Genomic DNA, 23,256 nt, shown 5'->3' with positions numbered 1-23,256 from the left:
AAAAGGGTGTCTGAGAATCAACGTGGTTCTTAGTGACCTCAGCCACTCTAGAAGCCAATAGGAATTAAATCCACTCGGCACCTAACCAGGATCACACCCAACATGCATGAACTTGCTACAGTTTCCCCCAGTCCAGAAGCTGTGGGCTAGAACAGTGCACTGTTGGGTATGCGTTACTGGTCTAGGCTCTGGACACGGCCCAGGTAGAGCAGCTATGACTGTGCATCACTGACGGTGCCAAGCCGAGAAGCCAGTGATGGAAAAGGTCCATTTCTCTCCAAGCCCAGTGTGGGATAATAGTCCTCAGTGTCTAGTGTGAGAGTGTCTGTGTCTATCCCATAAATCTAACATGTCCACTAAGAGGCTCTCTTGACTACTTCCCATTGTTTCTACTTGTAAAATCTGCTACTCTTCACTCATAGAATGGATCTGAAATCCATGACTGGGTTCTGTACGCAAAGGCCACCGTGTCCATCCCTGAAAATCTTGTGTAATGACACGGAGAAGAACTGTTTTGCTTTCCATTAATCCAATTAGGCTCATCATGAGCGTTTGAGCAAACAACACAGCAAAGGAGATGGAGGAAAATATCTGTATTAAAAATTATTTGTATATTTGTAATAAAGTACATTGAACTTCTAGCTGCATGCACAAAATAAACAATTTCAATGTAACCTGTATCAACAGAAAAAAATTCTAAACACCCCCTTCTCAGTTCATCTCCCTTTCACCCACTTTCCCTCTTTGGCTATAGCCTAAGCATCCAGATAAACCTTGCATCAAATAATACCATAATCCTAATCTTTGATTCAATAGTACAGTGTATGGAAAAACCTAATGAAGACCTGTGGAACATAAGAATGAGTGGAAAGACAGCAGCGAGGAACTCGGCAGCCCTTTCTGTGTTTAAATTGCATGCAGCTAAGAGAGGAAATTTTGGGGAAGAAGGAAACTAAACACACGTGCATGGTGGTTTTAAATTCTAAACCCTATGTTTGGCACCTTCTATATCCCTTACAAACTTCCTAAATACCGTTAAGATTAACCGTTGGCTTTGTGTGTTAACCTCCGCAAAAACCTGCAGCTGTTTCATTCTAAGGGATTTTTTTATCTTCAGGAAACACAAATTCATGTCTGGGTATTTACTGTGTTTCTAGGACAGGATTATTTCATGCAACAAAGGCGAGAGAAGCACCTTGCCTCAAGACATAACGTGTGATTTATCTCTAAATGCTTTCTGTTGTGTAGCTACAACACCAACGAAAGCAAATGTGAGACTAATGATTAAAATGGCAGATGTTAAAAGAAATCAGGAAAATAAGCATACTGAAATTTTTCTGCAAGGATGCTCTGGTTTGTAGGGTGGCTTTTTGGTAAATCACTGCTTTGTGTGTGCGCTTTAATCATTTTAGCATGGAGGAAACTGGCATTTTGAGCCCAGTGTTTGGGTCTGCTCCACTGATACCTTTGCATGCTGCTACAGTGGAATCCTTAAAAAGGAGGAAATAGGGTCTCTTTGCCTAGTCCTGTGTCCTTGAACACAATAATCGAGTTTCCGAACGTTTGCAGTTCCATGTGTCTGCATCTTAGTGGCTTCCGTGTAGACGTCCTAAATGACTCTGTGTGTAAAACGCTGCTGGAACAAGCGAGAGGAGCAGGGGCATCTCTTGCCTCTTCTAGACATTGAGAAGGCAGAGACCTGACACTCCTGATCCATGGCTGAGAAGACTGGATTAGCAACCCACACTGAAAATATTGTGAGAATCTTGCGAGCAGCCAGCATTCCAAAACACTGCTGGCCTTTTCCATACAGTGAGCAAATACATATTTCCATATATAGTCCCGTACTGCCTACCACAGGGTTTCCTGTACTTCTCGCTGAAGCAGCTGGTACTGGGTCACAGTCAGACAAGATACTGGACCAGATGGACTCCGGGTCTGATTCAGTCTGGCAATTCCTATATTTTCTATTTGTTATAGTGTAATCAGCCTGTATTCTGCAGTACACTCCCCTCTGTGGAGTACAGGAATCAGATCCTAGACTAATTCACAAGTGAAAGTGACTTTAATGAATTCAGTTTCCACCTCCGCTGATAACAGAGCCAGCCTTGGAAATCAGCAAAGCTGTCACTGTGGTGGGGCTTCTGTTTTATAAATGTCATGGCTCTAAATTTCCCACCATCCCTGCTTCCAAGAACTCCCATGCTTCACGGCTCTCCATACTTCAAGGAGCAAGGCAAAGCTTTTTCCTAGTTGCTAGCAGCAAATGTGGCTTTTGGCTCCGTGTCGCGAGGCATTATAGTCTGGGGTTGGGTTAAGTGTGTTGCTGTCCAGAGAGTGTGCTTTTGAAACATCTTAAAAACTTGACTGCTGTGCACAGACTCCGGAGCCAAGAGATGGGGTCTGCTTCCGCTGCTGTACAGAAGGCTGGAGGATCTTTCGCAGAATTGTAAGACTGGTGCTGTGCATTGAGGGATGGGAACAAAGTAGTGGAGGCAGAGAGTGAGACATTTTCCCAGACTCGTTCCAGACATTAATCCTCTGCACGATTGCAAAGAATGGGATAGTTACTTTGCTTGAAGCTTATAATCATTATTATTTTATTGATAGTGTGATAGCGCTTAGCAGCCAAGTGCTAGGAGCTGTACAAACATAACACAAAGATGACCTCTGTCCAAAAGGGTTTCCTGTCTTTAGATCTGAGGTGGCAGATGGATGCAAGAAACAGATGGGGAGCACAAGGGAAGAAGGCTGGAGTTGCAGCGTCTTGTACTCGTGTCATGTCACAAAACCGTTCTCTCTTTTTAAGCTAACTCAGCAGGTGTTATAAAATAATTCACTAGATTTAGTTTCATTAGAGCCATGCTAAACTCCTTAAAATCCACCCCCCAAAATTGGTGGTATCTCCCCAGCTTGGTTTTTAGTAGCAGGTGCTGTATTATAAAGTCTCATATTACTAAAAGGGATTTGTACAAAATACACTGCATTATGTTTTCTAGTAGTCTGTGAAATATTAAACCTAAACTCAAATAAAATGAGCAAAGTACACCTTATGGTGCATTTGCTTTCCGTTTCACTCACTAAATTGCTAATTTGCAAAACCCAGTGACTCTCAAGGAGTTTCCCAGTTGTGAACAGAGCTTGGCAAGGGTCTAGGGTGTCTCTCATAAGTTTGCAACGACACTAGTGCAGACAAGATGGCAGGGCTGTGCAGACAAAGGGTGGGTGATGTTTTTAATTTGGCAGTTCCAATTTAGACACTTCTGATTTCCCAGTTAAAAGCCGAGATCCTGACACAGCGTAACAAAGTGCTTTACAGTTTAAGGCTTTCTGTGCAGTGTCTACAAAGAGCTAAATTGCTTTCAGAAGTAAATACCATAGTAAAACAGATTAGTGCCTATTTCCGCACATTTCTTGGACACAGCTACCGAAACCCGGGCCAGAAGCAATACTTGGGTGGCTGGACAATTCAGTTTTTCCCCCAGAAGGCTGGCCCTGGAGCATGCTGACAGGTTTAATGCTTTGAATCAGTGTTTTCAGTCTGAGCTCTCTGCCTGCCATGGGGTCGTATTCTAATTATACTCAGTTTAGTGTTGAACCAAAAAGCCACTACAGCCAATATTAATCTAATTGCATTTAAAGTAACTTCTGTGATAGAGAATTAATGTTAGACAGTGAGTGCAAATTTGTGGATTTGCAGAGATTAGGTAAAGGTACGTTTTTTTTTTCATAAATCTATACTCTGCATATCTTTTTCTTCTGTCCCCTGTATCAAGTAATGTCTTCCTCTGTGCATTTAAAAATGTTAGCGTGGAGGTGGGAAGTGTATTACCTACTATTAATTAGTTTGACTGGAAATAAGGCACACATTTTTAACAAGGAGAGAGAGTAACTGTTGCGACAATTTACCAGTTGTGGTGGATTCTCCATCAGCGATAATTTTCAGATCAAAGTTGGATCTGTTTCTAAAAGATCGGCTCTAGGTATTCTTGTGAGGAAGTTCCTTGGCCTGTTTTATACAGGAGGTCCGACTACATGATCACAATGGTTCCTTCTGGCCTTGGCATCTATAAATGTGCACTCACCAGGGTAGACTAGACAGGAGTAGTGGCAACAGGCTTTTATTTAGTTTGGAAAGAGAAAATCCTTAATCCAGAAACAGTGGGGAAAATTATCTTCTACTTTTAAAATTAAAATCTCTTCAAGTGAACTTAAGAGCACAGAAACCTCTTTGCATATGATGTGTAGGAACTGCATAGTTGTAATTAGCTATTTAGTAGTAGCAGATACTAAATTTTGCTATTTTAAGTCCATTTGCTGCATTAGGGAAAACAAGACACTCAAGAAAACAGGTGCTGGTGATTTTCTTGCAGAGTTAAATTTTGATCATAGGCTTGAGAATAAACGTGAGGGGACTTCGGATGAAGCTGTGGTTCTGCTGTGACTTTTTTTGAGAGTGAGCTGGTAAACTGACAAGGAAGTCTGAGCAAATCCTTCTCACCCAGCAAATGTTTTAATGGGATGGGTTGTCTAGCAGGTTCTGAGATCTTAGTTTGGGTAATGCAGGAAGAAGAACTGTATTGAATTAGTAAAAATGTCCTAGAAATAGAGGTCAATATTTTCTTTTAATTTTGCTGGGTTCCATGCAAAGGAGAAATACAGCCCTTGTCTCCTCAAAATTAAGACAACCATCTTGTTCTGTGCAGGCTATTGTTGACTCCCCCCGCCTGAATATATTGTCCTTCATCTAGTGTTGCCACTTGCTCTCTGGCTTTTTATGAGACGTTTCATTGAACTGATTCAGGGTGGAAGATCTTTCAGGGTTTTTAAAGTGAGCGTAGGGTAGCGGTGATTAATGGCCTTTCTCTGCTTGTTAACACACCACTTGGTGACAGCCAAATGTGTCCCCTCAAGGCTTTTGTAACACAACTGTTTTTCCCTCAAAACCTATTTATAATTTTCTCAGATTCCTAACTTTATTTTTTAGGAACAGGGTGTGTGCATGGGGAGATTATTATACAAACTCTGTTCTGAAAAGAAACTTCTTTTTGTGTCTCTGTCCAATTCCAGTGGCCCGCTTTTTCTTTTCTTTTTTTTTTGTTTTTTGTTTTGTTTTGAATAGAGCGTTTGGAGAGGATTTAAATTGACATGTTAATTTCATGCCCTCCTAAACATTACCGGTTCTCAGCCATCAGGCAGCTGTTGGTCAATTGGTTGTGTTTGCCAGCTGTTACGCTAAATATATAAACAAAGTGTATTTCAGCACTAATAACCCCAAATGGATTTTACCTTGACTCCTGTTGCGCACACACAACCCTTCCTAAAAGAGCTCCTTAGTTCACAAGGAGCTGTTTTTTCATGTGTGAGTCTCTCTAGCAAGGGGGTTCTGGTGCAAAGTTATCAGAGCTCTCCCATTGCACCTCTGTCTTAATGGCTCTGGGGCACTGCTTTTGTGTGTTAGCCTGTGATTCCTCCCAGTCTGCTGAATTTATAATGGCAGGCAGATTTCATACTGCTCACTGAATTCATTGTACTGCAGCAAAAATACTGGGCCTCGGCGCTCTCATTTACATGACAAAATGGGAGTTTATGCAGTTTTACCATGGAGAGTTGAGGTATGCAGAGAGAACCCCCTGTCTCTAGGCAGACGGTCACTCCTAACAAGCTTCTCTCTTCCAGGGCAAAACTTACACATTCCCATGCAGATGCCCCCTTCATGGCTGGTCTTATTTGTATTTGCTGTTTCTCATACTGGGGGGGCGGGAGCGGCGGCAGTGGCTTTGCATCTTGTTCAGCTGCCCTGCACGCTTGCACATTGATGGCTCTGAAAGGGGGGCGGGGGGAGGAGAAAGAAATGTAGCAAGTGTAAATCCTGTGAGCAGATGACACACAGGCCACATGAAAATGAAGCTAGTGCAGGCTGCAGATGCTCGACACGTCCCAAGGTACGGCCCACAAATTGCACGAATATTCATGCCCAAATACTGTCACTGGCCAGAGATGCCTTAGCTATTGGTTTAATGGCGTTCTCTTCATCTAGACCTGGGTTTGTTTATTCTGGAGGTTGCTCCCAAGCCTGGGTGGTACTGGGATTCTTACCCAGGTGGTGCCCCCAGACCCTGCTCATGGGCCCTGTCTAGCCAGCAAGTGTTTAATAAAAGCAGCTGTCTGGCGATTTGCCCTTCATATGCCACTTTAACCCCCTGAATTTCCAGCTGACACTCTGCCTGCCATGGCGTAGAATAACAGTTCACTAGTTATGATGCTGGGCACTGTACAGACATAATGAATGACAGCAGCGTTTCACCTGTAGATCTCAAAGTACTTTGGAAAGGAAAATAATTATCCCTGTTTTGCTGAAGTGGGAGAACGAGGGCTGGGAGGTGACTTGCCAACAGTCACACAGCAGCTCAGTGTCAGCACTGGGAGCAGAATTTAAGTTTTCAGACTCCCAGTCAGCTGGAGTCCACTGTCTCCAAAGGAGGGGATTTCCGTTCTCTGAAGGACAGCTGCTTAGCCTGAATAACAGCTTGAGCCTTACTCTCTAGTCCGGGGCAATGGATGCCTTCTCTGACTCGTAGAGTTGCTCAAATAGCTTCTGCACTGAGTCTGAGGGCTCTCTACACTACGCTTACAGCGCTGCAGCTGTGTCCCTGGAGCGTTTAGTGAAGACACTGCTTATGCCATTGTCATAACTACTCCATCTCCCTGGGATGGTAGCTGTGTTGGCAGGAGAATCCCTCCTGTCAACATCGTGCTTTCTACACCCGTGGTTAGGTCGGTATAATGGGCATGGACTTTACACACCCCGGGGCGACTTCGTTATACCACCATCAGTTGGTAGCGTAGACCAGGTCCAAGGATCTGAACGTCCTCACATCTGCCAGAAGAGTCTCATAGACTAGCTGTCTCCTCTTATGAACCCCTCCTTTCCAACACACTGTCACGGTGCTAGTTTTTAGATACCGTCTCTCCAGCAACGATGTCGAACCTCATTATGTCGCGATCACCGTTGCTTAGTGGCTCAAGCTATAATTCTTGAGCCAAATCCTGTTGTCACTTAGAACTAACTGCTTAATCTGTGGCATTAATTCACGGCCTTAATTAATTAGGAGGCTCAGTGATCATAAAGCATTTTGAGGTCCTTGGATGAAAGGCTTTGTAAATGCAGAGTCTTATTTATTAGCCAATCTATATGGCATTAGGCTTGCATTGCCATGACACCATGGGAGCATTAAGAGCCATTTTTAGCTCTTGCATTGCTTTTTCTTTGTAATGAGAAGGCTCTGGAAAGGCTCCTTTTCCACAGAGGTGCAAGGTTTGTTTTTATCACAAAAGCAACAGCTATCATTAACTTCAGTGGCAGCTGCAGATTGGGTAACTGGCAGAGTGGATCACAGGTGGCCGGTGGGGAAACGGGGAGAAGGAAGATGCTGGAAAGGGTGGTGCTTGGGAATAGATAACATTTTGGTCTTTTGTCCCTTGTTCACAGCTGCAGTGTATTGATTTCATTTTGCTCTTCAAATCTCTGAACCGGAGCTGCACCAGCAGCACCGTGTGGGATCTGATGTAGCGTGTGTTGTCTGGCTATTTGCTTTGGCTCCCTTGTGGATGTGAAGCCCTACTTTTGTTCTTTCATCTCCTGCAGGACAGACTTTTCAATAGCTCTCGTCACCTTAGGAACTGGTTTGTTGTCAGGATTCCAAGCAATGCACACGTTGCCCATCTCTAGCTCTGGGCCTGCACTTTCAAAAGTTGCTTTAGTCCAGAGAGTTCCTCTCTCAGAACCATGAAGTGGATTGACTTTGGGGTCACTCTGTAACAGTGGTTCTCACCCTTCTTTCATTTGTCGATCCCTAAAAATATTGAATGGGAGGTACAGACCCCTTTGGACATCTTAGACATAGTTGGTGGACCCTCAGGGGTCTGTGAACCACATGTTGAAAATAGCATTTCGTGGACCTCCAGGGGTCTGTGGACCACTGCTCTGTTACACTTGGAGACAAGATTCTTGAGTCTTTTTTGCAGCTCTGCCACTGACTTGCAGAGTGGCATTGGGCAAGTCACTTCCCATTCTGTGCCTCAGTTTCCCCACATGTAAAATGAGGGTAATGCCTACCTCATGGGAAGAGGTTGGTGAGGCTTGATTCATGGTTGTAAAATGCTCTGAGATCCTCAAGTGACAAGTGCCAAAGGAAGGTGAAATGTTAATCAGTAGAAGTTATGTCTTTTCCCTACAGAGACTATCATTGGTACAGATGGATTGCCAGAGATGCATATTAGAAATTGCAAACCATGGCATGTACTTTTTAAAGAAATTAGTTAGCATAGTTTAATAATTTCCTGGAAGGGAACTGCAGGAGAATCCTCTTCCCCCCCAGAAGTTTTGCAAAAGTTGTTAGCAGAGCTTTGTGGAAAGTAAGAGAGCAGGGAAGTGTGAGTTTAAAATCAGATTAGATGGGACCGTGGGGCTTCATTGTCCACAGATAACTGTTGTTTGCAAAAGTCAGCAATTGCACGGACGTCACCCTATTACAGCACTTGCACTACTATATGGCAGTAGGATTCCTGGATTCTGTTCCTTGTTCTCCTGCTCATTCATCAGACTTCTCTGAGCCACAGTTTTCTGCCTGTAAAATGGAAATACTTTCCTTCTGCAACGTAATTTGTAAAGTTAAAGTTGCTTGGGTGAAAATGCAAAGTGTATTTAGTACAGTATTTGCAAAGGTGTTACATGTGTATTTATGAAAATTACAGCACTTTTGTGCAATATTAAAATGAGTATCAAGACGTTTGTGATCCCTTAAGATTAACATGATGATTTAGTATGAGAGTACCTGGAAAGTAAAGGGCCTTTGTTAGAATTATGGACTGCATTGGCATGTGGGGTTTTTTTTAATTCAAACCATTTGTAAAGATGTATACCATTTAAAAATTAGATTCCATTGCACATTTGAAATTCACATTGCTTTGCCTATTTATTCTGCTGCCGATATTTTCAGCCTTGAATTGAAACTTGGATTTAAATAGGACCTGAGACTGGCTGTCAGTGAATATGAGCAAAGGGGAAGGGAGCAGAGACTGGACCTAAGAGCACTACCTAAGTCAGAGCACCATGTCCTATGGATCTGGAATTGGAATGGCAGCTCCAGCTCTCTGTGACCAGTTGACATAGACACCAGTTGATCATGCAGATTGAGAGCTCTGACCATCTTATGCAACACAGCCCCTTACACCTGGCCCAGCTGGCTACAAACCTGACCAGATTGCAGGAAACAGATGGGGAAGCAGGGGTCAAGGCTGCTGGGTGAAGATTAGCCGAGTGGGCAGTATCTGTGGCTGCAGCCCCTTGGGGGGGTGGCGGTGGGTGATATCTGTTCGTGACATTGTTTCATGTAATATTTTATAGCCATACCAGAGTTCAGGGATACCATCAGCTTAGAAACCCCACCCTTTTCTTCTAGGGTTCCATACTACCTCCCCATCATTAGAGTATCTGGGCACCGTTGATGTAAAATCAACAGCAATAGCAAAGTCAGGTGTGAACTTCATGGGATCTCTAGCATTTCTCCCTCTATGGAGTTAAAATGCTGCTCGGAGTTGGGATTTGGTTTGGGAGGAGTGGCATCATTTTTAGATTTTTATTAAATTCCTTTTTTGGCTGGTAGAGGCTTTGGGGTAGGAAGGAGGTTCTTTTTATACCCACTGTTGCTTTTTTAATGATTTTTCTACGTAAGAGATTTCCTGCTTTTCCCAAATAGCTCCCTTCTAGGGGTGACTGGAAACCCCTGGGAGGATGTGTGGCAAAGCACTCTACCTTCACACCACCTTTAAACTTCTCCACTAGCTACCAGGTTGGCAGCATCCAAATAAATCAATCTGTAATTGTGGCAAAAATATGCCTAAACGTGATTTCTTCCACCACGCAGAGTTACTGCATGTGGCTGTGTTCTTACCTAGCGACTAGTGGAGAAGATATAAACCTCAAGGTAAAAAAAAACTAGCAAAATCAGAGAGTGTCAGCTGAACAGTAGCCCCTGAGCTACACAGGTTGAACTAGCTAGTCATGTTGTATCCCAGCCAGGAAATCTGTGCCAGTAGTTTCATCCATTATACAGTAAACTTGCATGTCTTGTTTTTTTTCACTGGGAAGTGCTCCTCATCTGGCTAATACCATCTCCTAACACAGCCTCCTCCCTTACTTATTAGCTGCTAAGGAGTGTTTGTCTTCTGTGCACCTTCACTTGAGACCTTCATTCGCTTGTCCTTCCCACCTCTGTAAGGAACAGCTTTGCTGCAGCCTGTTGGGGAGAGCCTCGTTCTGAGTACAAGGGCTTGGCTACACTGGAGAGTTGCAGCGCTGGAGGTGGCTTTACAGCGCTGCAACTCACTCACCGTCCACACTTGCAAGGCACATCCAGCACTGTGTCTCCCTGGCTACAGCGCTGGCTGTACTCCACCTCGACCTGGGGAATAACGACTGCTGCGCTGGTGATGCAGTGCTGCTCCGCCAGTGTGGCCACCAAAAGCGCTGTTGTTGGCCTCCAGAGGTATTCGGAGGTATCCCAGAATGCCTGTTCAGCCAGTCTGCTCATCAGTTCGAACTCTACTGCCCTGGCCTCAGGTGACCCGCCCTTTAAATGCCCCAGGGAATTTTAAAAATCCCCTTCCTGTTTGCTCAGCCAGGTGTGGAGTGCAATCAGTGAATCTTCCCAAGTAACCATGCCTCCATGCACCAAACGAGCCCCAGCATGGAGCAATGGCGAGTTGCTGGACCTCATCAGTGTTTGGGGGGAGGAAGCTCTGCAGTCCCAGCTGCGTTCCAGCCGTAGGAATTACGATACCTGTGGGCAGCTATCAAGGGCCATGCTGGAAAGGGGCCATGACCGGGATGTGCTGCAGTACAGGATTAAAGTGAAGGAGCTGTGGAGTACCTATTGCAAAGCCCGCTAGGGAAACCGCCGCTCCGGCGCTGCTTCCATGACCTCCCTTTTTTACCAAGAGCTGGACGCGATATTTGGGGGTGACTCCACCACCAATCCGAGGACCACGATGGACACTTCAGAGCTGGAGGGGGAGGAGGAACCTAGAGTGAGGGTACTGGGGTTGGGGGAGACACCCCGGAGTCCCAGGAGGCATGCAGCCAGGAGCTCTTCTCAAGCCAGGAGGAAGGCAGCCAGTCGCAGCAGCTGGTACTTGGTGAAGGACAAGCAGAGGAGCAGGTTCCCAGTAAGCGGCTTTTATTTTCAGGAGGGAAATGTTTCGGGAGAGGAGGAGGGGTTAGGGCTGCATGCATGCATGCCTAGATGTGGAATAGCCCATTGATGTGGTCTGTCACGTCACGGTAATCGGCCTCGGTAATCTCTTCAAACGTTTCAGCCAGAGCGTGGGCAATGCGCTTGCGCAAGTTTATAGGGAGAGTCACTGTGGTCCTTGTCCTAGTCAGGCTATAGTGTCCGTGCCACTGTGCCGCGAGGGGTTGGGGGACCATTGCTGCACACAGGCAAGCTGCATAGGGGCCAGGGCGGAATCCGCATTGCTGTAGAAGACCCTCCCGCTATTCCCAGGTAACCCGCAGCAGCGAGATATCTTCCAGGATCAACTCCTGTGGAAAATGTTGGGAGAGTGTTCAGTGTAGGTGCCCCCTGCAGCTGTTTGCTTTCCCCAACGCACAGAAACCTCAGCACAGCCCTAAAGCAATCAGTCCCCCTTACTCACCATTTCGGGGCTCCTGTGGGTTATGTGCGCTCTCTTTGGTATGGGAAAATTATGCTAAAGTGAAGATTATAAACTCCTTCACTGTGTGGGAATAACTGTTTGAGATATAAACAATGCTGCCTATGTTAAGTGTTGCCTTTTTGCCTTTCCACAAGCAACCTTAAGTTCTCGGCTGCCTGTGTTATCAACAGCTCAAAGACTCCAAAACCTCCGGAAGAAGCCGCGAAAAAGCAAAGACGACCTGCTGCAAGCAGTTATGGATCACTCTGCCAGAGAGAATCAAAAAGTGCAGGACTGGAGGGAAAGGGAAAGCAGGATCCGCCAGAGAAACGCAGCGGCCAGGAAGAAAAGCACAAAGCAGCTGATAAGCATCCTGGCGCGCCAAGCGGACTCTATCCAGGCGCTCATAGCCATGCAGGCAGAGCACTACTGCGCCAGCCCCCCGCCGTCCCAAAGCTCTTTCCCTTGTGCCCCAATGTCAGCTCCAAACCCCCTTCCCCAGCATCCAGGTTCTTACCTCCACCAGCTGCCTCCAATACCTGTATGTTCACCAACCAGCCCTGAGAACTACGACCCTTACCCTCTGCACTCAACCCCCATCACCATGCAGTATAGCCATCCTGAAGTGCAACAGTCATTGCACAGCACTCCAGACAGGACATTTTCAAACCTTTGTACAGTTCCCCACCGCACCCCCCTGCCCTTTTAGGTTCCCAAAATGTTGTGTGTCTGTCAATAAAGTTATTTTCTTTTCAATACATGAATTCTTGGCTTTGAAAAAAGTCTTTATTATTGCAGAAAGTCAAAGATTTCATAGCCCAAGAAAGAAACAGGCACTGCAAATCAGCTTAGGAAAAACAGATTCCTGCTAACATTGTAACCACTGCACTTCACTCCCATGCAAGACACCAAACATTACTGTTGGTTTTCTGCCTCAAATTCTTCCCTCGAGGCATCCCTAATCCTTGAAGCCCTGTGCTGGGCCTCTCTAGTAGCCCTGCTCTCTGTCTGTGCAAATTCAGCCTCCAGGCGTTGAACCTCGGAGGTCCATGCCTGACTGAATGTTTCACCCTTCCCTTCACAAATATTATGGAGGGTACAGCATGCGGATATAACCGCAGGGATGCTGCTTTCCCCCAAGTCTAGCTTCCCATACAGAGATCGCCAGCGCCCTTTTAAACGGCCAAAAGCACACTCCACAGTCATTCGGCACCGGCTCAGCCTGTAGTTGAACTGGTCCTTGCTCCTGTCAAGCTTCACTGTATACAGTTTCATGAGCCAAGGCATTAACGGGTAATCGGGGTCTCCAAGGATCACAATGGGCATTTCAACGTCCCCTACTGCGATCTTCCGGTCTGGGAAAAAGGTCCATGCCTGCAGCTTCCTGAACAGGCCAGTGTTCCAAAAGATGCATGCATCATGTACCTTTCCAGGCCAGCCTGTGTAAATGTCAATGAAACGCCCACGGTGATCCACAAGCGCCTGGTGAACCATAGAGAAATACCCCTTCCGATTAATGTACTCAGATGCTAGGTGGGGTGGTGCCAGAATAGGAATATGCGTCCCATCTATTGCCTCTCCACAGTTAGGGAAACCCATTTGTGCAAAGCTATCCACAATGTCCTGCACGTTCCGCAGAGTCACGGTTTTTCATAGCAAGATGCGATTAATGGCCCTGCAAACTTACATCAAAACGATTCCAACGGCCGACTTTCCCACTCCAAACTGGTTCCTGACCGATTGGTAGCTGTCTGGAGTTGCCAGCTTCCAGATTGCAATAGTCACCCGCTTCTCCACCGCCAAGACAATTCTCAATCTCGTGTCCTTGCGCCGCAGGGTGTGGGCGAGCTTAGCACACAGTCCCATGAAAGTGGCTTTTCTCATCCGAAAGTTCTGCAGCCACTGCTCGTCATCCCAGACTTCCATGACGATGTGATCCCACCACTCAGTGCTTGTTTCCCGAGCCCAAAAGCGGCGTTCCACGGTGCTGAGCATTTCCGTGAGTGCCAGACGCAATTTCGTGTCAGACGCGTCAGGCGACTTGCTATCATCGTCGGACCCCTCATCACTTTGGATCTTAAGGAGTAGCTCAACTGCCAAACGTGATGTGCTGGCGAGACTCGTCAGCATACTCCTCAGCAGTTCGGGCTCCATTTCCCACAGAAATCGCGCTGCACAGAAACCATTGAGAGAGTCAAGATGGCGCCAAACGTGGACGGAAAAACAAGGATTGCTGGGATGTGAAGCGATGCATCACGGGGCATTGGGACAGGAAGCAGAATGACCCACCACCTCCGCCCCCTTCCCACAACCCACGGCACCAAAATGGGACGAGATGCTCTGTGGGATAGCTGCCCATAATGCACCACTCCCAAGACCACCACAAATGTAGCCACACTGCTGCGCTGGTAGCTGTCAGTGTGGCCACACTCCAGCGCTTTCCCTACACAGCTGTATGAAGACAGCTGTAACTTCCAGCGCTGCACACCTGCAAGCGCAGCCAAGCCCCAAGAATTGAAATTGGGATTGCCTGGGTTCTAATCCTTTGGGAAGCCGTAGGCAAGGTGGGTTAAGTTCTGTGTCTGAGGCAGGAAGTTGGTATGCTAGAGATGACAGACACAGTATCTCATGGGTGTGGGAAGGGCTGTGGAATAATTGCTTAGCCTTTATTGTTAGACCTGGTCATGCTGAGCAAATACATGAAAAGCATGGAAAGGGGGGTTGCTTTTGAGACTGTGAGCTCGTTGGAGCCTGTCTGTGAGTCCTAAGTGTCCAGCACACCGTTAGGTGCTATTAAAATAATAGTTCCCAGAATGAGCCTCATTTCTGTTCCTCGGAGCACAGGCCTTCCTATGTCTATCCGCCAGAGTGGGGTTCCTTCCCCATTGTGTTTGCTTCTTGCTTGTAAATCAGGCTGGGGACAGGGTTCTGGGAGATTGAGGCTAGTCGGATTCCTCTCTGCTCGGCGGGGACAATAGTTGGTTGTGCTGTGGGGAGCTATCCTGGGGATTGCCAGTGAGGCCTTCTCCACTGTGACTCTGAGGCTGAACTCTCTGTGACCTGGCTGGGAATCAACCCCCAAACTTGGTTCACATATTTGATCCCAAGTAAATATTCAACCTGGCGATTTGAAAACCTAAAGAGAGGAACGTGCCTGGACTAAAACACCTTTAGTTTTTCTCTCTTCACCTGTAAAATGTTGCAAATGTCCTGTGCTCTGAAACCCCGACATGTGACATGGAGACACAATCTACTTTGCTTTTGCTATAAAACATCCTCTATCTTCCACCTGGGGCTACTGGGTGAGGGGTGGGAGTGGATCAAAGCAATGAATGTGACTATTGTGCATTCCTGCTGCTGCTGCTCTTTTCCCCTCCTTGTCTGGGTAAGGAGTTTGCCTCTGGGGATTTGCCCTTAATCCTCCTGCATCCTTGTCTCTTGACCATTCAAAATCTGAAGAACAATTGTCGGGAATTACTGGTATTTATCACTTGTTATTGGTATTATTAAATCATGATTGGAGGACTTCAGTCACTCAGCCAGAGGTTCCGAGTCTATTACAGGAGTGGGTGGGCAAGATTCTGTGGCCTGCGATGTGCAGGAGGTCGGGCGAGAGGATGGTCTCGTCTGAGTCTGTTACTTACTACTGCTAATAGTGTTTGTTATGGCAGTGCCCAAAGATCCCCATTGTGCTAGGTGCTGTACAAACACACGTGAAGAGACAGCCCCTGGCCTGCAGAGCTTACTGACTTGGATCCAGCCATGTGGGAGCTGGGAAAAGGAGAGGCTTTGCTAATGTTTAAGTATAAATTTATTCAGGGGCCTCTGAGCTCCTGTCCCCATCTGTTTCCCGTGTGGCCAGTGTCTACGTCACACACATTCCCCACCGCACCTGTTGCTGATAGACCCCTCTCAGTGGCCATGTCAGCGGCGAAGCTAAGGGGGAGAATGGACCATCTTCCCCCGCTACAGAGGGTTCCTCTAGCCTGACTCAGGCATGCTGCTGGGGGATGTAATAGGGGACCTTGTGCATCCGTGGCCTGTGCCTGCTCCGTGAAGAGGGCTGTCATAATGGTGCTCCTCGCTAGCAGTATGCTTAGCCCTTTGCTGCATCCCCACAAGCCAAATGCCTTTGATAGTCCAGATGTATGGCAAAGCAAACTAGGGTTTGGGCTGCTGGGAGTGGGGAGTGAATGGTGGCTGGCTTTCTGTTTTCAGGCCGTTTCTGAAGGGCCTGTTCCTGCCATGCCTTCCATCTCCATACGTAGCTTGGAGCAGTCTCTCTGCTGTGGCAGAGTGCTGAAATCTGTTGCTCTTTGTGTGAACAATGTATAAAGACTCCTCTGGGGCACTGGCATTCAGTGCTGAGGCCGACTGATAAAAGTTCTGTTTGCTTTCAGGCTGTGGGAGAGGGTCTTTGTTCTGTGCAGAAGTCACAGTGGTCCCTCGACCCTTGCAGTGAAGCCCTCCTGCTGTGAAACAGGGTGCAGATGGCCGGCTTGAAAGCTCTTGGGATTGTTTTTAGTTAATCCACCCACTTAATTGCTTATGAGATCACACAACTTTCAGATGCAAAGCCTGAAGCTTGCATGTGGCTCCTCTAGCAGGCCTCTGTCATTGCCAGAGGCAGGCCCCTTGCTAGCTTTATACTGATGCCAAAGATGGATTTATTTATGGGGCCCACTTCTGGAGGGTTTGCTAAACAATGTCTCCCTCCATCTCATTCTGAGAACCATCAAGGCTTCTGCCTCTGTGCTGCAGTGCCTGGCTTGGGAGTTGACAGGACCAGAGTCTATTTATAGGGCTGTCCTTATAACAAAGCATTCCATTTGTGATAGCCCAGCATGGATCATGTTTAACTTTACCATCACTTCCTTGCAGCTGAGCAGACGTGCTCTAGAGGCAGGCCAGTGTTTGCCCTTCTCTACATTTCTGTGTCGGCGAGTGCCATCCGATGGAATGGAATCACCGGAGAGGTTCAGGGAAAGATTCCAAGGGGAGAATTTCCTGCTGGGAATTAGGATGGGGTGGGTGGTGAAGTATCAGCCTTTCCAGTTTTGTAATGTATCTAAATGTCAGGTGTCCATAATCCCACGTGCCCATCTGCCTCAAACGCTCAGTTAGCTTGTCATCAGTGCCATGGCTTGTGGAAAAAGATGGTTCTTGGCAGAAATGCAGGGTTGCACTTGACCTTCCAACCACCAAAGAGTGTTTCATCTTCCAGAAGTAGTGCCAGGAGGGCTTTTTGTTACTAGTGCTGGCTACTTGTGTACAATGAGTTCTTCTGTGCAGCATAGAAAAGATCAGTATGCAGCTTGGGAAAATTACTGGCTGCTTTCAGGCTCCTTTTAAAATAGGCATTGGGCATAACCGGGCCCCTGGCACCTGAGATAACTGAGTGCTACCCTGGGTTCCCACTCTGTACGTCTGAGCAGCAGTTCATGTTTCAAGTGTACTTGTGATCAGGGCACGTGACTGGGAGCCAGGAGTCCACCCTCAGTTCTGTCACCATCTTGTGTGATCCTGGACAAGTTGGTACCCCCTTGGTTCCTCAGTTTTCTCATCTGCAAAATGGGGATATTTACCTCCTGTGTGGGCAGTTTCCTGTGTGGAAGGTGCTCCAGATGCATGGGTGAAAGGCACCACAGAAGGGAAGCAGTCAGTGTTACAATATGATGCATTGGCTGGGCTTGGCACTTGTAGAGAACAGGGACCCAGTGACTGGTGAAGCCTCTTCCATCTCTAGCTGCTCTGATCCTAGTTTTGAAGTTGTAACCACCTCTTGCAATGCTGTAACCTAGTAAACGTCTGTAAAAAATAACTTGCAATCACATTTCCTCCCCGCATCAGGACTTCAGAGAGACTGAAACAAAGAAGAAATAACATATTAGAGAAAACAAATGTCATCTGATAACGAGAAGCTCTGCTGAGTGCTGCTCCTCTGGCTCTGGCCCCAAAAGCTCTCTGCGGAATGCCAGCTTCACAGTCCCTGGCTGCTTATTTATTGTGGCCTCCCCAGATCTCCTGACCTTCCAAATGTCTCTTGTTCCCTAGCCGCAGGCACTTACCTGCCACCCTTGCAGCAGGTATTTCAAGCACCACGTCGGCCTGGGATAGGAACCGTAGGGAAGCCTATAAAGCTCTTGGCCAACTATTTTGAAGTGGACATTCCCAAGATCGACGTGTATCACTATGAAGTGGATATCAAGCCTGATAAGTGTCCACGTAGAGTCAACAGGTAAGGCAAGTATTCAAGGGTTCAGCACTCTTTCCCGACTCAGCTCCTTTGTACAGAAGCGGCGGTGGTGAATGCTGTTCCCTTCCCGGAAGGAGTGCGGTGTGGGGGAAGCACCAGAGCGAAGCTTCTGTGATCTCTGGTCTCTCCACACTCTGGGATGTGGAACAGAATGTGCAAAAGTTTCTGCAGTTACTACCTGTGCCCTAGACCATGTGAAACTTCTGGGAGCTCTTTGCAAAATCTCCTGTAGTTTTTTGTTGGTTTTTGAAGTTCAGTGGATAATGTGATCTGGCTGTGAGAACACGAAACGTCGCCTTTCCCCTGCAGAACCAATTTTTCAAACACTGTCCCCTTCAGTGTAAAAACAGGGTCACGTTTGAATGTGCAACAAGATGCAACACGCTCCAGATTGCACAGAGATTGTTTTACTCACCTCTAATTGCAGTGTGGCTTGTGACACACGGATTGCTTTGTTCCGGAGCGTTGCTGCACCTGGCTGGGGCAGCAGAGTGAAGTCTACTAGCATGTCTGTCTAATGGCATCCATGTTCACTCTAGACACTGAGAACATACAAGCTACCGCTGTATTTCTTCTTGGATATAGCTAGTATGCTCTCAGTCCAATGTGCTCCAAGCCTTCCTGTGCTGAATGATGTGGGCATTCCCCCAGCTACGCAGATGGCTGACCCGCAAGCTGGCACGTAGACCTGTACAGTCCGAGCTTTCCTGTGCTGCTCAGCGTTTGTTTCTGGCCCTGATGGTTCAGGAGATCCTGGACTGTAATACTGTCCCCGGTCCCTCAAAGCAGCTGGGCTATTTTGGCAACGGATGCAGACTTAAAAATAGCAAGCCCCAGACCTTGGGCCAGTGTAAGTTCTTGATCCCCTACTCCCCATGCCCCCAGCAGCTTATTTAATTCAGAGCTTGGGAGACCAGTGAGCAGATGGCACTGTTGTTCCCTGGCCATTTGGCAGCTTGTGTATGTGTAGACACTTGTCGCTTTCCCCTGCCCTTGTGATACACTCCTCGGGGCTGCCGCCTGCTCCGAGTGCACAGATGCACATTCCCGCGTGCCTTGTAACCCTATTACACCGTCTCTGATTAGTCAAGATACCAGGCAAGACGCACACCCGTTCATCTGGGGGCTGAAGGGTTTGTCTGATTATTTCTGACCTGCCTGAGGTGCTCCTATTAGATCTTGAGATGGCCCACGTTACAGTAATTTTTATATCACCTGTTCTGTCCCAAGAGGCTAAACTGGGAATCAACCAGCCAAATAAATGTTCCAGTTACCTTTGCTTTTCTCTCCTTCTTCCTTTCTCTTGCTCCCCTGTTCTCTGTAGGGAGGTTGTGGAATACATGGTGCAGCACTTCAAACCTCAGATCTTTGGAGATCGGAAGCCGGTCTACGACGGGAAAAAGAATATCTACACCGTCACTGCCCTGCCCATCGGAAATGAACGGGTGAGAGTGGGGACCAGAAATTCCTGGGGGTGGCCCAGCCAGGGTACTTGGTGCTCCCAGGAAGCACTATGCATAAAGATCGAATGGGAGCATGATTCAGGCTCTAGAAAAGAAAACGAAAGGATCTGGGGGATGGGAAGAGAGGTCCTGTTCCCCAAGCTTGTGGTCAAGAAGTTCAGCCCACAAGTGCTCCTGGTGCGAGTGGGTGAGCTCAGACCACGTCTTTGCGACTGGCTGCCCATGATACAAGGTAAGTGTCACGGTGTCATTTTGCTAATCAGGCAACTGAGGTGCAGAGGTGGTGGTTTGTATTGTGTTACTGCCTAGCAGTGTCAACCAGGCGTGCTGCCTAGAGATTGCCTAGACTAGTGGCTAGAGGTACCAGCCAAGTCAGGGGCCCTGCTGCGTCAGGCTGTGTACAGGAGGCGATCCCTGCCCTGTAGAGATTATAGTCTAAATAGATGACCCACAAAGGCTGGGAGGGGAAATCGTAGGCAAAGAGCAACTGCTCGAGGTCATTCATCCGGTCAGTGCTAGAGCTGGAACGAGGACCCAGGACTCTGGGACCCTGCTGTGTCTGCTGGACCATGCTGCTTTTCCTAGCTATGTTTTTTTTTCAAGGTAGAAAGTCATATGCCCTGAAGGGGAAGAGGTGGGTGTGGATATAAAGGAGTGCTGCAGCTGGAGGGAGAAGACCTTGCTGCAGTCTGGCTAATAGTGTTCTAATGACTTCTCCCCCTCTCTCCCTTCCCGCTTCCCCTCCTGCCTCAGGTTGACTTTGAGGTAACAATCCCAGGGGAAGGCAAAGACCGGATATTTAAGGTCTCCATCAAGTGGATGGCGATTGTGAGCTGGCGGATGCTCCATGAGGCCTTGGTAAGCGGGCAGATCCCCGTCCCGCTGGAATCTGTCCAGGCGCTAGATGTTGCCATGAGACATCTGGCATCAATGAGGTAATCTGCTCCCCTGGGCGCTTGGGATGGGGTGATGTGTCCAGGGCAGGAGCAGCAGAGTCCAGAGGAGAGCTGGCGTTCATCGGGGTGGAACTATGTGTGCTGGAGAGACATTGGGGGTGTTGCCAAGGGGGGCTGAGATCTCACAGGTCAGGTCATGTGTAACAGTTACAGGTTGACTGCCTTGCAAAGCAAGCAAATGGCTTGTGTGTGTGGTAGCGATGAATGCAATTCCCCAGGCACCAGTCTCTCCTGTTCTTTGCCTGGGGCACGGCACAGCCTGGTCTCCTGTGGGCTGGGATACTTGGGTCTCACTGTGGTTGTTGGGGTTAGCATGTGGGATTGGTGGTCTGTGCTGTCACTCTGCCTCCAGTGCTGCAAGCACAGCCCTTGCACCCAAGGGATGGAGGAGTCTGGTGGGTATGTTTCTGAGATAACCGTCTACTGCTTTGCATCTTTGTGCTTTCCCCCTGCTGAGTGAGCGGGAAGATGCTTCGGCTCAGCATGGCAGTGCTTGTTCTCTAGGCCTAGCACGGCGATTAGCTAGCTCTCCCTGTAGCCCTGTGAGGAGGCAGGGAAGTTTGAGGAGGATGGAATTTCCAAACTTGAGTGCCTAGCATTTCTCAGTGGTCTGCATTTAGCCACCTAACTTCCTGGCTTGACTTGTCCTCTGAGGGGCTGAGTGCTCCCAGTCTCGGTGTCTTAGGGAGATTGTAATCTCTATGGGGCAGAGACCATCCTTTTTGTTCTCTTTGTACAGCGCCTAGTGCAGTGGGGCCCTGGTCCACAACTGGGACTCCTATGTACTTCCGCGATACAAGTAATGGGACTCTATTTTGGCGCCTCCACATGGATGTAGGTGACTAAGTTATAAAAAGTTTTTAAGCCATTCCCAAGGGCGTGCAGGCTGACTTGCAATCCCTGTCCCGGCATAGTGGATTGCTGACATTGCTTTGAATAACATGAGCCTTGTTTCCCTGGTTTGCAGGTACACTCCTGTGGGTCGTTCCTTCTTCTCCCCTCCTGAAGGTTACTACCACCCTCTGGGAGGGGGCAGAGAAGTTTGGTTTGGGTTCCACCAGTCAGTCAGGCCTGCCATGTGGAAGATGATGCTCAACATTGATGGTAAGTCCCCTTCAGTGCTGGCAGACTCTCACTTCACCCACTAACTTGCACCCTCTCTCTCTCCGATGTGTCCCCCTCAGGTGTGTCAGTGATGCTCGCCTGCCGAAAGGCAGTGCTGGGCAGAAGAGGGATTGATTTTTGGGTGCATCAACGAGTCTGAGCCTGGGTCTACAGGCTCATGGGGCTTGTGCTGTGGCACTGAAATCAGCCGTGCAGGCGTTGCAGCTTGGGGTGCAGGGTTGGGTTCAGAGCTCAAGCTCCAAGCCGAGCTGCAGCGCCTGCACAGCGGGTTTTAGGGCTGTAGTGCGAACCCAAGTCTGCGGGCTGCAGACCCAGACGTGTATCCCAAGGCACTAGTTACAGGAGTGTCGTATTTGCTGATTGCAGTGGGGAGGATTGTGCTTTGAGGGTGGGCATTTCAGAGGGGCTCAGTGCTGGCCTAACTGCACCCCCTGAATTGGTGGGAGCGTCCCAGAGGACTTCAATAGGGGCAGAGCTAGGGGAGAGCCAGTAGGGTGCTAAATGCAGCTTCTGGTCAGGCGCTTTCTACTGCAGCCAGCAGTGCTGCGACCTTTGGCCAGTGCCGAGGATCTGCACTAGAAGAGGCCAAATCTTTTGACTGTCCCTTTGGGCCAAGGGGCAGATTTGTGCGTGGTCAGACACTGCCTAGCACAGTGGGGCCCCACTCCTGGCTGGCGCTGCCCTTCTCACAAGCTAGACTAACCACAGCAGCCTGGGGGAAATGCATGCTAGATTGTGATGACCCAGCGTTGGTTTAGGGCAGGACCCAAGAAGTCGCCTGCAGTTAGGGAGTGTCTAGTACTCTTGAAAGAGAGAGGAAAGTTCTCCATGTCTCGCACACTCCTTCCCTGCAGTGTCGGCGACAGCCTTCTACAAAGCCCAGCCCGTGATCGAGTTCATGTGCGAAGTGCTGGATATCCGAAACATCGACGAGCAGCCAAAGCCCCTAACGGACTCGCAGAGGGTGCGCTTCACCAAGGAGATCAAAGGTAAAGAGATGGGGCACTCCGTTGGCAAGGGCGCACGCAGCAGCTCATGTCCTGTGAGTGGATGGGAGGGTGTTGAGATCCCAGGATACAGAGCAACTTTCTGCCTACCATGGTGGAAACACTGACCTGGGACTCAGGAGACCTGGGTTTTAACTCCGGCTCTGCCTCAATCTCTTTGCAAACCTGGGGAAGCCGCTTCATCTCCCCTCCCAGCCCCCTCACCTCCCATCTGTAAAACAGGGAGGATGATGAAGGTTGTGCAGATGCACTCTTTAACTATTAGCACCCTGGCATCTTCACTGGCAGGCAAACGTGCTTCAGAGGGCATGTTTATCGATAGGCCAGGTCTCCAAAGGGTTAACGGTTTAAAGCACATGTGGAGTAGACAGGATGCTGGTCAGTGAAATGCTTGGTGAGCTCATTGATCAGAGATTTGCTGTCTGTCTGTCTCGCATTAGGTTTGAAAGTAGAGGTGACCCACTGTGGGCAGATGAAGAGGAAATACCGAGTGTGTAACGTTACCAGGCGACCAGCCAGTCACCAGACGTAAGTCAGGGGTTGGGGAAATGCCTTTGGAAAAATCTGAGCCCTTCTCTTACTTATTTAGCAGCTGCTGGTAGCGTTAGTGAGATGCAAAAGGCAAACTAGCATGTGACAGTAAAGGGAGCTCTGGGGTTCAGTTCTCTGCAGATGTGCTGCCCAGAGGGACCTGCGTGGCTGCATGTAGCAGGTTTGAATGATGGGAGCCG

General features: G+C 48.2%; 1 protein-coding gene across 4 annotated transcripts in view; it reads left to right on the top strand.

The window, feature by feature from the left end:
• The window catches only part of LOC127039223 (protein argonaute-1), a 51,065-nt gene that overhangs the window by 3,428 nt on the left and 24,381 nt on the right, over nucleotides 1-23,256 (top strand). Inside the window, exons 1-7 of one of the 4 annotated variants that reach the window (XM_050932551.1) lie at nucleotides 9,519-9,539; nucleotides 17,773-17,956; nucleotides 19,299-19,419; nucleotides 20,191-20,372; nucleotides 21,361-21,497; nucleotides 22,373-22,507; nucleotides 22,966-23,053. In XM_050932551.1, the coding sequence (XP_050788508.1) occupies nucleotides 19,315-19,419; nucleotides 20,191-20,372; nucleotides 21,361-21,497; nucleotides 22,373-22,507; nucleotides 22,966-23,053 (647 nt within the window). In that variant the 5' untranslated portion in view covers nucleotides 9,519-9,539; nucleotides 17,773-17,956; nucleotides 19,299-19,314. Of the gene's footprint in view, nucleotides 1-9,518; nucleotides 9,540-11,106; nucleotides 11,230-17,772; nucleotides 17,962-19,298; nucleotides 19,420-20,190; nucleotides 20,373-21,360; nucleotides 21,498-22,372; nucleotides 22,508-22,965; nucleotides 23,054-23,256 lie in introns of those variants that run through there. The other 3 variants (XM_050932550.1, XM_050932548.1, XM_050932549.1) reach the window with 3 other exon arrangements.

The sequence above is a fragment of the Gopherus flavomarginatus genome, chromosome 22, assembly GCF_025201925.1.
Source record: "Gopherus flavomarginatus isolate rGopFla2 chromosome 22, rGopFla2.mat.asm, whole genome shotgun sequence".
Classification (NCBI taxonomy): domain Eukaryota; kingdom Metazoa; phylum Chordata; order Testudines; family Testudinidae; genus Gopherus; species Gopherus flavomarginatus.
The sequence above is the reverse complement of the archived record's forward strand: the minus strand, read 5'-3'. Positions and strand labels throughout refer to the sequence as shown.